Here is a 17,643-nt window from a genome sequence, read left to right as displayed (position 1 = left end):
AATATTCAATAGACCATTAGAATGCTGTACCTAGCCAGGACTCTCCATATAGGCTGTAAGCAAGCTGCTTAATTATTCCTGTTGAATGTATTGTAATACTAGTCATATTCTTCGAAAAGCAAGCATGGAATTTGATTTCTAAATGAGGCCACATAATAATATAGGTGTGCTAACATAGCTCAAATACTTACCATTTGTTGTATCGCTTAAGCTAAGGTTTATAGGCATAAAAACAAACAAAAAAACAAATATTTTTACAAGATATTTATTCATACAAAAAACATTAATTTATTATACCGGCTTTTGTACATTTTTGCTTAATATACGATAAACTGGTTGAGTATGAACAGTAGTTGCTGGCGTTATTTTGTCACTTTGTCCCATAAAGGCAACTTCATGCATCAGCTTCTCGGCCAGCAATCTTTGTCCCTGTGACATCGATCGTAGTTTCATGGCCATCATTTTGCCAAAAACATCAAATTCATCTTCAGTCTTGCTTAGTTTGTCGGTGATTAATTCTAACACTTTGTTGGCGCTATCATTCGATTTTTTTCGTTTGAACGATGGGGGTTCTGGTGCTCTATTGAGATTCGACCTTGGAGTAGTCGACAACGTGGATGTTGAAGGCGAATATTCTATCTGTAAATAAAATGTTGATTATTTTTTGTTGCAGTTCCCTGATACGCACGAAGAAATGGAGACGATTGCAGAAGAATTTAATAGTAAATGGCAATTTCCAAATTGCCTGGGCGCAGTTGATGGGAAACACATTGCAATCGTGCCACCTGCAGGCGCCGGCTCCCACTTTTATAATTACAAACATTTCCACAGCATTGTTTTGATGGCGATTGCAAATGCTAATTATGAATTTATTTATGTTGATGTTGGAACAAATGGACGTATTTCTGATGGAGGCGTACTGAGAAAATCTGATTTTTTCAAACGTTTAGACGAAGGCAGATTAAAAATACCTGCACCAAAAAAACCTACTGCTAATTCTGATGCACTGCCATTTGTTTATATTGGCGATGAAGCCTTTGCATTACGTAACAGGCTTAATAGAGCTCGGACTGAGGTTACAGGACACCTTAGCGCCTTTGGAAGCAACGACTAATCGGAACTCGACTGCCAATGCTAAGAAAGCGCGAGGAGATTTTGAAAAATATTTTAATACTACCGGGGCTGTCACATGGCAAGAAAGTATGATAAGCAATAGATAAATTAAACCAATGTAACAGTTTAGTTAAAATGTTTTACCTCAATACAATCTTCGTTGTTTAACGAGTTGGAGTAACTCTCATCAGGAGACATGTTTTCCAAATCGTCCGCCATGCTGGATATTGAGCTCGATTCTGTAAAACAAAATGTAAATTGTTAAAATACAACATAATACTCAAACTTGTTTTTTATTATCTCTCCCCTAAGTACCCATTCCTTCATACGGTTAATATTGATATGATTATTTATATTGGTATAATTGGTGTAATCCAGTATATCAGGTATTTTCAAAATGTGTTTTCCGCTGTATTCCTCATAACCAAACTGTACCACTAATTTTGATTGATGATTGACGATTTATTGATTGTCTCTGAAGGAACCTAACTCGAGCGATTTTTGATTTCATGCTCATTTCTTTTCTTCTTCTTTCGACCATGTCCGATCATAATATGGACCTCCACGGAGTGGAGGTTTGTATTGACAGATTTTGTTTTTACGAGAAATGGATGTCAGCCACTTGCTCAACATATTAGGTCCATACTCTGACTCATACACAAATTGAAATTCAATGTGTACTTGTCAGACCCAGGATTTGAACCTGGGACCCGACCACGACTCAATAAGCCAACGCTTAAGCCGCGCTTCCACCGCCATGATCGTACCTATATATTATTATTTCTTACCTACCTCAGCAAAGAATAAGTAATTTTATTGTGACTAGAAATGATTCATAGCTGTATGTTTTAATTGCTTAATAGTTGCTAATCTAATGCGATGTCACTTTCAGAGCTACGACAATGTCATAGTCTGCACGTGTATAATAAATAGCTTTAAAGCATTCCCTCGTACCTATATATTATTATTATTTATTACCTACCTCAGCAAAGAATAAGTAATTTTATTGTGACTAGAAATGATTCATAGCTGTATGTTTTAATTGCTTAATAGTTGCTAATCTAATGCGATGTCACTTTCAGAGCTACGACAATGTCATAGTCTGCACGTGTATAATAAATAGCTTTAAAGCATTCCCTCGTACCTATATATTATTATTATTTATTACCTACCTCAGCAAAGAATAAGTAATTTTATTGTGACTAGAAATGATTCATAGCTGTATGTTTTAATTGCTTAATAGTTGCTAATCTAATGCGATGTCACTTTCAGAGCTACGACAATTTCATAATCTGCACGTGAATAATAAATAGCTTTAAAGCATTCCCACGTACCTTCCATTTGGTCGTTCAAGAACTCCAAATTTTTATAGTACCACAGTTTGGGTAGATATACTGCGTCTGTGCCGGCTCCGCTTCGATATGATGTCCTTACTTTATTTCTCTCCTTTCTGTAACCCAACCTCAATGTCTGTATTTTCTTTTTGACATCGTTGACCGTTGCCTGCGGCTCCACCTTGATTAATATTTCCAAAAGTTCCGCATACGCCAAGGACTTGGCATCACGATTCTTGTCGTCTTCCACAACGACGGGTTGTCTTTAAAACAACTAATAAAATCTTCCAAGAAACTTTTCGAATGCACTCGTAGATCTACCATTGTTGTTTTCGATGTCCGAACACTTTGAATGACAGTAAAATAATGATGGCGCTCATAGACTAATATATGGCGCTGTCGTCCGTCGGCATAGATATAAATAATGTGACGGTAAAGCGTGGTGAACGTACGAATTTCAGCGGCTCGGCGAGTAAAATATCAAACATGTTTGAAATCCAACGAGCCTGGTCTGCGGATTAAAAAGTCCGCAGACCTGGGGTGCTCCACGCGAAAAAAAAGTCCGAAGACTGTAAATCGTCTGACTTGCGTGCCAATGGAGCGCCGGCATAAAAGTGCGGCAAAAGTAACTATTTCTGGGATTGACATATTTTACAATAATTGGGTGAACGATACAGATATATAGCAATGCTTTGGCAAAATATAAAATAATAATATGTAATTTATTCTCGCGAGCCCAATAATAAAATAGTATCTTTTCGCAGCCTAGCCTTTCACTTTTGACAGCTCAAAACTAAACTACGTTATTGGCGCGAGGCATAAATGCGCATGCCTACAGACTCAAGTCGTATGGGCGACTCTGGTCACGAGTGCCCTTTGGTATGGGCAATAATGTCGACACGGATTATGACTAATTCAGATAGTGATAAAGTTACAACATACCATATTTCGATAACCTACGTCACGTTAGCGAATAACTACGATGTCCCACACGAATCGTTGGTTACGGAATCGGACTGCGGGTCAGTGATGGGAAGTCACCAACCATAGGTACGCCACTGGTTAGATGCGTTAATGATCCGCACACAGAATAGAAAAATTAGAGGGAACGTTGGTCAGGAATAATTATCTGCTGTTTGAAGGTTTGCAAAATCGGGAACTAACTTAGACTACATAATGTGAAATTATATACTGTAAAAACGTCGATGGGTAAAAAGTAATTCAATGGTCTTCAAATTACGATCCAAGATCTCGGAATTATGAAATCGGTTATTAATTAATAGAGGGTTACATAAATAAAAGAGAAACGACGGAACAATAGACAATGTACTATATCTATTTAAACAATAAAACATTTTTACTTACAAAGTTAACAAAGCGAACAAAGCGAACGTTCCTTTTATAAGCATAATGCTTCATTACTTTTGCTCTAGGATAAAAACTTATTCGTGCGCCGCAGTACGTGAAACATGAGTTCGTATAACATTTTATCAAATAACGAGTTCTTCGTTGAACATTTCACCGTGGAATACATTTGTACGTATCTTACAAAATGCGGCGATAGTAAGTTCGCAAATAGTACTGTTCCAATTAGATTAACACTAAAGACATCTCATAAAATTCGCCACATGTTTTAGCATACGTACGAATATACTCCACGGTGAATTGTTCAACGAAGAACTCGTCATTTGATTAAATGTTACACGAACTCATGTTTCACGTACTGCGGCGCACGAATAAGTGTCCTGCGGTGAACTGTTTACGTGAAAATTTCCGGATACGACATATATTATTACAAGTAAATATAATTTTGATTTAATTTTATGCGTGGTTATCAGGCAAAAAGACACTAGGTTTAGTAAGGTGTGCAAAAAAGTGCAAAGTTATAAAACGTATACTCTATGAATTCAACGGTTTCGGTTAATTGGTAAACATAAGAATTGAATACAAAATAGAAGCGAGGTAGCATTCCAAACAAAAACTGATATAATTGAAAATTATAAATAAAAAAGACGAGACAATCTTGCAACAATATGGCGTTGATATTCCTCTGGCGTCTGAAGATAGCTGAAGGACGTTTTTTTCTCGCGAAGTTACAATGCTAAAAGAATGAATACCGTCACGTTCAAACTTCAATTCCGCCACAGTCTCCAACTTCTCTCAAAATCTATCGCCTGGTACTCAGTGACGTCCCGTGTGGGTATGCAGATTAAGCGTCGCTTTGGGGCGGCAGTTTGTCGAAGGACGGCAAATCGAGGAGAAATAGCTACCTAAACTTAGTAATAACGAAAATATCTTTCCATTAAAAATTCAGCACTGGAAATATAATGTATTAATTCGAGGGCTTAGTGTCAAACAACACTATCTACAAAAGTGCAACTTTACAGGAGAGCCAAAAATCGTTATTTTAGATTCTTGTAACTCAACAAGGGAAATGTTTATTTAAAACCTAATGTTAATATTTTATAATTTATTATGTATTGTACATTTATCTTGCTTATGATGATGTTAAAAATTATAGGGATAGTTTTAAAAAAATATGAAAACAAGGGTAACTTATGTAGTTAGCGTTAAACTTTACTGACGATTTAATAAGAAATTAGAAAAGATTGACATAACGTTGTTTGACTATCATGTAGCCATAAATGTAATAACGTTATCTAAAAAAAAAAAAAACACTTTTTTGTAGATAACGTTGTCTGACTTTAAGCACTCGAATTAACATAAAAGGTTTAATAGGATTATATTTTTGTTGGGTTCGCGATGTCTAGTTTACTTCCGTTCCCCTTCGGCGTCCTTGGTGACCAGAAATGACACGAGCAGATTTGCGAATAATTATATTCTATATTTTGTTAGTAATGTATTGTTACAACATATTTCTTAGATATTGAAGTCATGGAAGGATCATAAAAAATACTGTATGAAGAGTGAGGTGGCATTTCGGCGCAGCCTAGGGGCGGCCTTCTGTCTAGAGACGCCACTGCTGACACTACAACAGGTCATGAGGCTTGAAAACAGAAGTGTGGTCATAAATAGAAGCGAAACAATCACAAACACCCAGGCATTAAGAAAACCACTTAAATAATATTGTGACCTCACTTGGAAACGAACTCAGCGTTCTCGGATTATAAATTCAATAAAAAACTTTCCAGATAAAAGATTAGCACTGCACTACGAAGGCTGCCGAGTTGTTTCTCTCGAAACGGAATGGTCTATTTGTGGATGTTTTAAAAATTGGATTCAAAACTTAATCAATGAACAATAATTATAAAGCAGTTTATTTATTATGGCATTTATAAGCGTAAACCGACGACTCATTTGCGAGCCGTAACTGTAACTGTTTATTTCAGATATTGAAACCATCTCTAGATGCGAAATAATTATTTGTCGTCCACATGTACAAGTTACTGAATCCTCGTCGGTCACAGTCACGACTCGTAAATGGGTACACGGCGTAAGATGTTTAAATTAGTTTGTAGCCAAATATTTTTATTAAATTATGAAAATCAATTAATACAGTAAAAACAAATTACATACTATAATACTTAGTCACTAATAAAATTTCAAGAAAATTAAAATTATGCCACATACAGGTTTAAGGCTTTATCATAACTTATTATTAAATAATTACAAGATAAGAAATTTTTATATACAACGTTTTTAAATTTTCTGTTGAATTATTATGCTCAATATGCACAAACTTGTACTTGATATGAAGAAAATAAAAAGCAAACAAACAAAATATAGAATACTGAAATGTTATTTTGATTTCCATAGTAACGCACGTATATATTAATAATTTAGTTGCTAGAATCCACTTAGCAACCAATAATAGTCTTTTTATTTTTACGGATTTTTTTGAAATAACTTTCCATACAAAACAGAATTAACTGAAAATGAATTCAATTCAGCTCAAAGATGGCTAAACGTATTAAAAAAAATGCATTGGCATCGTGTTCTGATATATTCTAAAAGTTTCAAATGTCTATCTAGTCGGGAAGTTAGTTAAAATCGATTGCATAATTTGTACTGGACAAACAACCACCGGACAAACAAGAATACGAGCAAATAAAAACGTTGTAATATCAGAGTAGTAGTATAAGATTATTATAAAATATCATTAAAATTAAAGCAAGGGTGGCCAAGTTGTTTCTAGTTGCGATATTTATTAAATGTTAGAAATTAATGGCAAACTAGATTCCTTGTATGTATATCTCAATTTATGTATTTTGAGAAAACACACCACATTTTTAAAAACACACCACATTGGTGTCGTTTTTACCTATTTTGTCAATTCATGTTTTTAAATAACCAATTTGCAGATATTTTTTAAAACGCAACATCGCATTATTGTTGAAAACCAGTATGAGTCATTTTATGCATTTTAAGATTACAACTTCATGTGATTTTTTTAAAATACACATCGCATTGATGTGGTCTTTCACCAGTATGTGTCATTTTATGTTTCTTCAGTTTACCGATTTCTAGAGTTTTTTTAGAACACACATCGCATTAGTGTCATTTTTCACCAGTGTGTGTCATTCTATGTATTTTGATATGACTGATTTGTTTGAACGATTTAAAACAGACCGCATTTATGTGGTTTTTCGCCAGTGTGTATCATTTTATGTTTTTTGAGTTGAGCATTTGCTACGAACTTTTTAAAACACACATCGCATTGATGAGGTTTTTCAGCACTGTGTGTTATTTCGTGTCTTTTGAGATGAGCATTTGACTGAAATTTTTTGAAACATACTTTGCATTGATGTGGTTTTTGAGCGTTGTGTTTCATTTTATGTGTTTTGAGATTACCAATTTCTAGAAATCTTTTAGAACACACATCGCACTGATGTGGTTTTTCCCCGGTATGTGTCATTTTATGTCTTTTGAGATGAGTAATTTGCAGAAAGTTTTTTAAACACACATCGCATTGATATGGTTTTTCACCAGTATGTGTCATTTTATGTTTTTTGAGATCACTATTTTTGATGAACTTTTTAAAACACACATCGCATTGATGTGGTTTTTCACCGGTATGTGTCATTTTATGATCTTTGAGAACACTAATTCGCAGAAATTTTTTAAAACACACATCGCATTGATGTAGTTTTTCACCAGTATGTGTGATTTTATGTTTCTTCAGTTTACCGATTTCTAGAAATTTTTTAGAATACACATCGCATTGGTGTGGTTTTTCACCAGTATGTATCATTCTATGTTTTTTGAGATGAGCATTTGTTGTGAACTTTTTAAAACACAAATCGCATTGATGAGGTTTTTCAGTACCATGTGTTATTTCGTGTATTTTTAAATAACCAATTAACTGAAATTTTTTGAAACATAATTTGCATTGATGTGGTTTTTGAGCAGTGTGTTTCATTTTATGTCTTTTGAGATTACCAATTTCTAGAAATTTTTTGGAACACATATCGCATTGATGTGGTTTTTCCCCGGTATGTGTCATTTTATGTTTCTTCAGTTTACCGATTTCTAGAAATTTTTTAGAACACACTTCGCATTGGTGTGGTTTTTCACCAGTATGTATCATTCTATGTATTTTTATATGACTGATTTAAAACAGACATCGCATTTATGTGGTTTTTCGCCAGTGTGTATCATTTTATGTTTTTTGAGATGAGCATTTGCTATGAACTTTTTAAAACACACATCGCATTGATGAGGTTTTTCAGCACCATGTGTTATTTCGTGTCTTTTAAAATGACCAATTGACTGAAATTTTTTGAAACATACTTTACATTGATGTGGTTTTTGAGCAGTGTGTTTCATTTTATGTCTTTTGAGATTCCCAATTTCTAGAAATTTTTTAGAACACATATCGCACTGATGTGGTTTTTCCCCGGTATGTGTCATTTTATGTCTTTTGAGATTAGTAATTTGCAGAAATTTTTTAAAACACACATCGCATTGATGTGGTTTTTCACCAGTATGTGTCATTTTATGTAATTTGAGATCATTATTTTTGATGAACTTTTTGAAACACACATCGCATTGATGTGGTTTTTCATCAGTATGCGTAGTTTTATGTCGTTTGAGACTTCCAATAAGCTGAAATTTTTTAAAACACACATAGCACTTATGTGGTTTTTCACCAATAAATACCTTGGTCCTACCATGCTGGGAGATTTTATTCGAGCGAACATTACATTCGTATTGTTTTTCACCAGTATGTGTCTTGTATGACTGAATATGCTGAGACTTTTTGCATGAAACATAGTGACTATTTAGATGATTTACAGATTCAAACACTCCACAACAATCATTGCAAATAAAGTTACGTGGAAAATATGTAACTCTTCTCAACACAATTCGAACCTCCTTTGGCAAGCATAGTTTCTGAACTTCCTGTTTAATATTTTGTTTATTTATAGTTATCTCTGAATGCTGTATCATATTTTCCATTTTGTTGGTTGCATCTGCTATGTGGTGATTGGCCAGGATATTGTCAACTACTGTCTCTTTTTTAAATATGGCCAGTGGTTTATAAGTGAAACATTGCCGAGAAGAAATCTACAAACAGAATAGAGTGGTACATTCAGTTCAACGATATTGTAGTCTATAAAAAATCTATAAAATCTATAAAAACAAATGCCGCCAATTCGACGCTTGCATTCTGACGGTGCTGCTTAACGGTAGCGAATCATGGCACCTTATGAAGGTTCAAAGCAACCGTATACTGAGCTTCGAAAACAGTTGTTTGTGACTGATACTGGGTGTGCGGTGGTATAACTTTAGGAGCAACGAGGAGATAAGAGGCTTTCATCATACTGAGAGTGAAGAGGCGAAATTCGACCTGGCTCGGCCACGTGTGGCGGACGCCAGAAGAAAATTTCAACCTGCTTGCCTGTTCTTAAAGCCAACCGGATTTTGGTGTCCCGGAAGGCCGATAAATACTATCTATAGAGTCTATACGGCGGAGCTACGGGATGCTGGTTTGATATGGAATGATGCAAGATGACTGGCGAATGACAGGGATCCTTGGAGGCGCTTCGTGGTATCTATATGCTTTAACTAAGGGGCGGATATGGCCGAAGAAGTGTACGCTCAGCATCTATAAAATCAGTTTTGAGAACATAAACATGGATACATCCAAACCAATCCGACCCAGACCACACTCGATTTAAATCGAGCGTATCGCGATGGCCTACGTTTGGTGTGAAGCATCAGCAGTTTTCCGCATTGGTAATGTATCTAGAGTAGATATCCAAGACCACGGTCGCCACGCTCTCAAGTGATCTTTGGCTAATTTTAATAATTTTACTCTAATACAAAGTGCTTCGGTAGAGAAAGGCACGGATAATTAAAAAAAAAGAAAAGGAATTTATAAACATATATACCAATAAATGAAGCTAATCAATACGGATAGCAAAATTTCTGTGAAGAGATCTTCACGTCCGCAATTTGTTTTAAATTAAATATAATTGGCCTTTGTTGCGACCAGGTCAGACGGCCCGATGTTCCCAACAGCTGGTTAGACCAACGTAAGCATATCTTCCCTCTCGGAGCACATCCTCGACATTTTGAGAGGATGTAGTTTGCATCCTGTAGTTCTCCGCCATATGAACAAGTCCAACCAGAGGATATAGTTTGCATCCTGTAGTTCTCCGCCACCTGAACAAGTCCAAGCTCAAAGAGCTTGGCAATGAATCTACCATGGCCTGTCAAAACTCACTGGTGTAGTGGTCAGAAGTCAATTAGGTTATCCACAATCGCCATCGTATATTCGGAAAGAACAAAGATGTGTGCCTGCCCTTCATCGAAGCATCCCACTTTCACTGCCAGGTCGCATGTGATTTGACAGTTAAATATTCAGTGTTTATTATTAGATAGAACTTACGAAAGGGTTAACTGTCAAATCGATCTGTAACACTGCGCTGACTTTTAGACATTTATCATAGTATAGTTTGTCAAAGCAACATGTCACATAATATATCGTATATCATACGTCATATGACATAATCAATAACAATTGTCGATTCGTGAAAGTTAAAATTGCATTATAACGCGAAATTGCGTTGCGAAGACATTCATCCGCACGAGATGATGGTTTAAACAGGATAGCGCTTGTACTATAGACTTACAAGATGATTTCTTTAGATGAACCTATCAAATAATGGCCTCCAAGGTCAAGCAATTTGACACATCTGAATTATTTCCTTTGGGGGCTTTTAAAGTCACGGATAAACTAGCATCTATTGGCATATTGAAAGCTGAAATTGTTCGTAGATATTATTCGTAATATCCAACTCATGGCCTCCACAAGGGGGGGCTGACAGGGTTCTAGCCTGGGGACCCGGGCTCAGGGAGGGCACGGCGTCACGAGTCGCCAGATAACTGAGATAAATACAAATCACAAATTTGCTGTAAAAGTAAAAAAAGTCGCCTGCGGCGCTATTTTACGTCAATGTTATTAATAATTTTAAATATTTGGTTGTACGATGCAATTTTTAATAGTGTGCCGATACTTGACAACTCCATAATTCAAATGGATTTACATATTAGAAATACACTTTAATTTTACCGCGTTCACCATTTGGAAAACTCTACTACAGTGCGTCACACTGCCTTTACCCTGAGCGATAGGTAGGGGGCCCACCAAACATCCTAGCTTGGGGGCCCGTCTCAGGATGTGGGGCCATGATCTAACTAGTCGAAAAAAGTGAACCAAATTGGACGCCCAGATTTTTTTTCGTTTAAAACAGCTGCGGTGGTTATATTGTACGAAATCATTTTAAATAGTAAATGTCATGTATATTTATATATCTTTCAAATAAAAAATATCTAGAGTTAACATGTGTTATTTTGTACAAGTTCCATCGGTCTTAAAAAAAACAGCCTTTGTTATTAAACGTACCTGGTCTAATGGCTTGTATTGTAGATTAGAGCAGCCAGGTTGAGTTAATTCATCATTAATTTGGTGGATTGCATTCTCAACAAATTCTTCTTTCATGAGAACTCCCTCATCATTATTCTCATACTTAATATTGATCAGAACGTTTTCACTCTCCTGAAAATAAAATCATTATTATTAAAAATATGTAACAGTATCACCATTATGATCAGCGAGAGCCGAGCCAACTGCTGGAGCAGGCCTACCAAAGCTTTTTCTTCTGCAATCAGTGGCAGTCAATGAATGACTGCATTCGGCAAGTGATTTCATACTATCGTAATAGATTTTTGGGTTTTCATCGCGTGTATTTCTTCATTCTTTCCTCGACATTTAGGGCTCAATTATCAAGAGAAAATCTATCTTAAAGAACTAACAAAATGTCGAGGAGAGACGAAAGAACACGCGGTGGTAACCAAAAATCTGGTTAATACACAGATTGTCGCGACACCAATGGTTATACGGGCTCAAATCCCGTCGATTTTTCTAGTGGGTATATATAAATCTGAGGTGTTTTCATGTAATGTATGTTCAATATATGGAATGTTACATTCTCAAAATATTGTGAATTGAGGCGTCTAATTCCAAAGAGCGATAAGTTCGAGAAAAAAAATACGCACGTATTCTTTATATAATTTTACACTATATGTATTGATCTATAAATTCTAAAACGCGACATAACCATACGAAAAAAAAATTAAGTCTCGATTTATTATAAAAAGCGCCAAGTTCGTGTTTCATACTATTTAAAACTTAGTTGATTTCGCGCGTGTTTAAGTCAACCAATAAGAGAACGTTCAATATTGAAAAGAGCGTATTCCATGGTGTAGCATCTGGTAAACTCATGACAGTGCCATGGAAATATGTACCTTATGCGGCATAAATTAAAAAGTGTGGTACAAGTAGCGCCATGTCCAATTTTATTTTGCCTATATTTATTACATTTAAGAGTTTATCGGCTGAAACAAAATGCTATTTGGTTCTAATTTCGACATGGAATACAACGGAAAAAATAATCTCACGTTAAAACAAATAATTGAAGCATGAAACATAAAAACGTTCTTTCCCGAAAATATTGAATTGTGGACTTGTCGCTTTTTGTAATTAGACGCCTCAATTATTCATGGAATAAAAGAAATGGTTTACTAAGAAGAAATCAAATCAAGCATCAACAAGATCGAGTTGGTAACCGAACCATTCCGTTTAATTGCTATAATTTATTGACGATGATAGCTCGCCACGATCATCGAATCTGGTTGGATCTGCGAGTCTGATGGTGTAATCAGGCCTTTGCAACACAACGATCGTCGCCGAATTCAGCGGTGATAAAATCATTTGTATTCGCTACTAAATAACAAACAGATACAGATAGCATTTTCAAAACCCAATGTCCTTATTCGTTGATAAAAAAATAATACTAAAATGATGAAGGACAATATTTTGATATAAGTACTTACGAATTCCATAAGCTCGCGGAATCGTGGTGAAAGTAGCAAGTATTGGGATTTTTATTGTGCTATTGTTAGGCCACCCGCTCGCGTGAATACTCAAAAAAGACGAGAGTGAAACTCCAGTATCTAGATAATGTAGGTATTTCAATGGAGGCTCGCTAACGGAAAGACTGTAATCTCGCGACCGAAATCAAAGAAGCGCGACAAATGCTAGCCTCAGTCTCTCAGTTTCGAGTTACCAATAACACAGTGGTAGGTATAGGTAAATCATTCTACAGTGGCACCATAGGCGATTTGCGCGTGTATTGAATTGCTTGCGACAATGCCTGTTTCAATGCTAGCAAACAATACCACTACAACTGCAAACCGCATTTGCCGTACCCATGGTGCCACTGTAAAACGATTTACCTATACCAATATCAGTGGATTCGATGACAAAACATATTTTCTTTTCTTACCAAAATTGGTAGCACTGAACTGAACAAGAAATAACAAGCCATGACGTCATAAGTTAAGACCATACTTCACCGGGGCTCTGTCTAAAACGATGATACTCAACCTTTTTTTTCTTCGGGCCAAATACATTTTTACTTGTAAAGTAACGTGGGCCGCATCACTACTGGTGTGACGACAAAAATCATGAAAGCCCCCCTTTTTTACAAAACATTTTTGAGATTTAAAAAATTATGCGTGTTTTTTAAATTAATCGTGTGCAATAGCAACACTCTTATACCAGATCTGATGTGGACCATAATGACAATCCTCTTCGGGTGTCGAAAAAGTCGAAACGAATCTCAAGATATACGAAATTCCTGATAATAAATGTGTTTTGGGCCGCACATAAAAACTTAAAGAGCCGCATGTGGCCCGCGGGCCGCAGGTTGAGTATCGTTGGTCTAAAACGATCGTGACTGCGCGACGCGAAGATTGTGCAAACGACGCGTGCAGAACAAAACATAATTTGTCATAAAAATACAACATGCGTCCATTTAGTGTTATGTTTGTTGTTCTATTTGTAATAATAATTATATATTCATTGATATGTTTTCTTTTTCAAGTAAATGGGTAACGTTTCCTAGTCATATTTACACGATTTAAGAATTAATTTACCCGACGCCATCACATGTTGACAGCTCGACTTTCGCTATTTGATTGGCAGCCAGTCCGAAATTGTCGCACCTATAGTGGAAAATTATTTGCCGTTTCACTGGAGTATGCTCTTAAAGATGGGCGAACCGATTTTCAATTTAAAATATATGGCAGATGTTGAAAAATACTTCTTCTTCCACGGCGCTACATCCTGGGGTGGGATTTCGCGAGTGGAGAACTACAAGGTTCTAAGTGTTTGTCCTTGGAGAAACAAAAGTAACAATGAGGCAGCTTAGAATACTACTTCATTGTTGGGTTTGCTTTTTCAAGGACGAACACTTAGAACCTTGTAGTATTCGGTTCGCGATTTGGCCTCCTCCACAACCGCTCTCCACTCACTCCGGTCTCTCACACTTCTCCAGTTACCGGGTTTTCCTATATGAAGCCAGTCCACTTCTACGGCGTCAGCCCATCTCCTTCTTGGACGGCCTCTGGGACTCTTCCGTTGGGGTAGCCACTTTGTCATGATCCTTGGCGCTCTAACTTCAGGCATTCTCTCCACATGTCCCGCCCATCGTAGTCTTTGGGACTTACAGTATCTTATGATTGTTTGTCAGTATAATTACAGGCTGTCAGAATATTCCCGTAAAGATATTACGGAAAAACTTAGAATGAAGTAGGTAAGACAATGGGTTTGACAGTTTGTATCTAGGGGCGGCATGGTATATGAAAGTATGGTGAAGCCGGCATGTATGGTGAAAAAGTATGGTGAAACAGGTTGGTAATCAATTTGCGGGAAATTTCCACGTTAACATTATGTTATATGGGTACGTTACAGTGACCAAAGTAAATCCTCCGTGATGCCCTGCATTTTTTTATCACGTCGCCATTTCTCGTGAGTTATCGGCTGTGGTAGGCATGCTTCATTCAGTTGTATGAGGAAGCCAAATCGTTGCCTATCTTTACTTTTAATACATATATGGTTTGTATTTATGAGATAATTAGTTTTCGGTATCGCCGTGTGCGAAGCATGTCACTGGCCAGTTTGTCAGATTTTAGTTCGTGCGTGAGCAGATGGCTTTTTTATGTAAGTATACTCTCGTGCAATGTCAACTTGATTGTTCTATTAAATTGCTTCCAATCTTAATTCTATGATGATTATTTAAAAAAAATGTCACGTATTGAGCTCCGTGTAGTAATTAAATTCCTCACAAAATAGGGAAAAAGTGTGGAAAGTAGCCAACATGAAATGAAATTGGTTTATTGCACTATGTTGTGGTAAAACCGTGATTTACAAATGGTCACGTTTATTTAGAAGGTTGAAGTTGAATCCTGGGACTGGCAAGTACACATTTTGTTTTTCAATTTGTAGGTCGTAGGTAGTAGGTCAGGAATGGCGCCTCAAATTACAATTATTGAATTCACGAGTGCACGAATTGTACCAAGGCATACCGCGTAGAGATCAGATTTTCACGCCCTATTATTCAGTTACACTTTATGTCTCATTTTTGCTCTATTCTTTACCCAGGACTGAGTTTAGTCGTTTGTAAAGGTGGATGTGGGTAGTACTTTATTACATGTGTATACTTTTGACTATTACTTTTACAATTATTTCATCACATTACATTATACCCAGTTTACCTTACAATTGTGCAAACGACGCGTGCAGAACAAAACATAATTTGTCATCAAAATCCATTTCTCCTAAAAAACAAAATCTGTTAATACAAACCTCTAGTGGAGACCCATATGATCCTATTAGGATCGGACATGGTAGGAAAGAAGTTGATGACCGCTGTGGAAGGTCAAGTGACGTTACTACACATGAAATGGTACTAAAAAACGACGTGGTTTTTCAGTTCCAACACAAAACAGAACAGTGACAAATCAGAATATGACAAAACAGAACATGACATGACACCTCTCCATACCGCATTGTGCTACTCTAAGTTTCTGAATCTCTCTTTTACTTAGTCCCATGCTTCACACGCATATGTGATTACGGGAAGCACACACTGGTTGAACACTTCGCGCTTTAGGCACAGTGGAAGGTCACTTTTGAAGACATTACTCAGGTGGCCAAAAGCACTACAGCCTAGCTTTACTCTGCGAACAATTTCATCAAATATACATCCATCTATAGACACTTGTTGTCCTAGATAGATGTAGGTTCTCACCTGTTCGAGCTGAATGTTATTGAATATAACATTAGTAATTGTTGTTCATTTTGAAGAATACCTAGTCGTGCTTACTTCCGTTTAGAATTCGACTTCGCATTTGCCAACAACCTAAAGAAATTATTAGGAATCTACTTACCTCTTTGAAGTGGATAATATTGCTGTCATCCTCGATATTTTCCTGTTTGACTGACACGTCAAATCGACTTTCGCTCTTGAAGTGATTTGGGTCAATCCTTTGACATTTGCTATCGTTGATTAACTCAGCCGTTTCTTCAGGCAATATTTCATCGATTGTTTCGGTTTTTACTTCCATTTTATGCGACATTTTACATCAAAATCTGTCAATACCTTCACAACACCGTCGCATGTCACTGGCTATGCCATAGACTAATAAGCTATTGCAGTCTACCATAGACATTAAGATATGGACTAAGTGTTGCCATTTTTTATAACCACGCAGTCTAAATAAATTATAGAATTCCTGTAAATATTATTATAGCAGCTATCAATGACATTATTAATGGACAAGTACAGTAGCCAGCAAGCAAGTTCGCGCACAGCGACATTCGCACACGTATAGGTAGACGTCACGCAATTATTTCCATTCTGCGATATCACGCATCGGGAATTTATAGCAATATCACTTTTATTGTAATGGCTTTAGAACAGTGTGTCTAGTGACAATGTTCATTACAGCGAACCAGTTCGAACCGAACCATTCGGCAGACCTGACAAAAAGCATCGGGAATTTATAGCAATATCACCTTTATTTTTAATGGCGTTAGAACAGATAATGACATTCGGCAGACACGACAAAAAAGTGAGTGTCATTTTTTCTTCCAGATGCTTCGTCCATGGCGGCTATGCATTAAAAATTAATACAATATTATGTAGATGGGTTCTTTTTGCTATTTTATTTAATTGCTATTTTAAAGCCGACAATTGCTCACAACGATCGTCGAATCTGGTTGGGACTTCGAATTTTCTGGTGAAATCATCAGCCGGAGTCAATCCACTACTGGATGAAGGCCTTCCCAAGTTTCCTCCAACTCTCTCGGTCCTGTGTCGTTCGAAGCCACGCATTTCCGCCGAACTTTATCAGTTCGTCAATCAAGCGGCTTTTAGGGCGACCGTGTGGCCGTTTCGTGCCCCTTTGGTACCATTGGATGACGGCAGTCAAGCGGCCGTCCTTTCGTGCATCTACATCGTCTCCGCCCATCTCCATTTCGGCTCTTTGGCAACGTCTATTACATCGCGTACACCAGCTGTCTGCTTCCTAACCCATTCGTTTCTCTTACGGTCCTTTCGCATGATTCTCAACATACACCCTCCATGCCTCGCTGTGCGACTCTTAGCCTTTGGACATCTCTCGTGTTGAGGGTCCACGTCTCGCAGCCATACGTTAGCACGAGCAGCACACGTCGGTTGAACAATTTGGTGCTATTAACAATAAAGTATGTCAATAATATTATAGGTATCGATTGAGATATTTTATTTCACCGGATAAAAAATATTATAACGAAATATGATTTTAATTTTCGATGATGGTATTATCGGATTCGTCTTTTATT

General features: G+C 36.8%; 1 protein-coding gene across 1 annotated transcript in view; it reads right to left on the bottom strand.

Annotated features, from left to right (window-relative positions):
• LOC147077363 (uncharacterized) overlaps positions 1-16,438 on the bottom strand; it is a 29,242-nt gene extending 12,804 nt beyond the window's left edge. The window contains exons 1-4 of the mRNA XM_085941072.1: positions 16,209-16,438; positions 11,320-11,472; positions 8,022-8,099; positions 7,295-7,470 (exon numbers count right to left, since the gene is read on the bottom strand). Of these exons, the coding sequence (XP_085797198.1) occupies positions 7,295-7,470; positions 8,022-8,099; positions 11,320-11,472; positions 16,209-16,397 (596 nt within the window). The 5' untranslated portion in view covers positions 16,398-16,438. The remainder of the gene's footprint in view (positions 1-7,294; positions 7,471-8,021; positions 8,100-11,319; positions 11,473-16,208) is intronic.
• Between the last annotated feature and the right edge of the window lie 1,205 nt (positions 16,439-17,643).

This window comes from Rhyacophila brunnea, unplaced genomic scaffold (genome assembly GCF_057557595.1).
Source record: "Rhyacophila brunnea isolate RB1 unplaced genomic scaffold, BYU_Rbru_1.0 scaffold_13, whole genome shotgun sequence".
Classification (NCBI taxonomy): domain Eukaryota; kingdom Metazoa; phylum Arthropoda; class Insecta; order Trichoptera; family Rhyacophilidae; genus Rhyacophila; species Rhyacophila brunnea.
The sequence above is the reverse complement of the archived record's forward strand: the minus strand, read 5'-3'. Positions and strand labels throughout refer to the sequence as shown.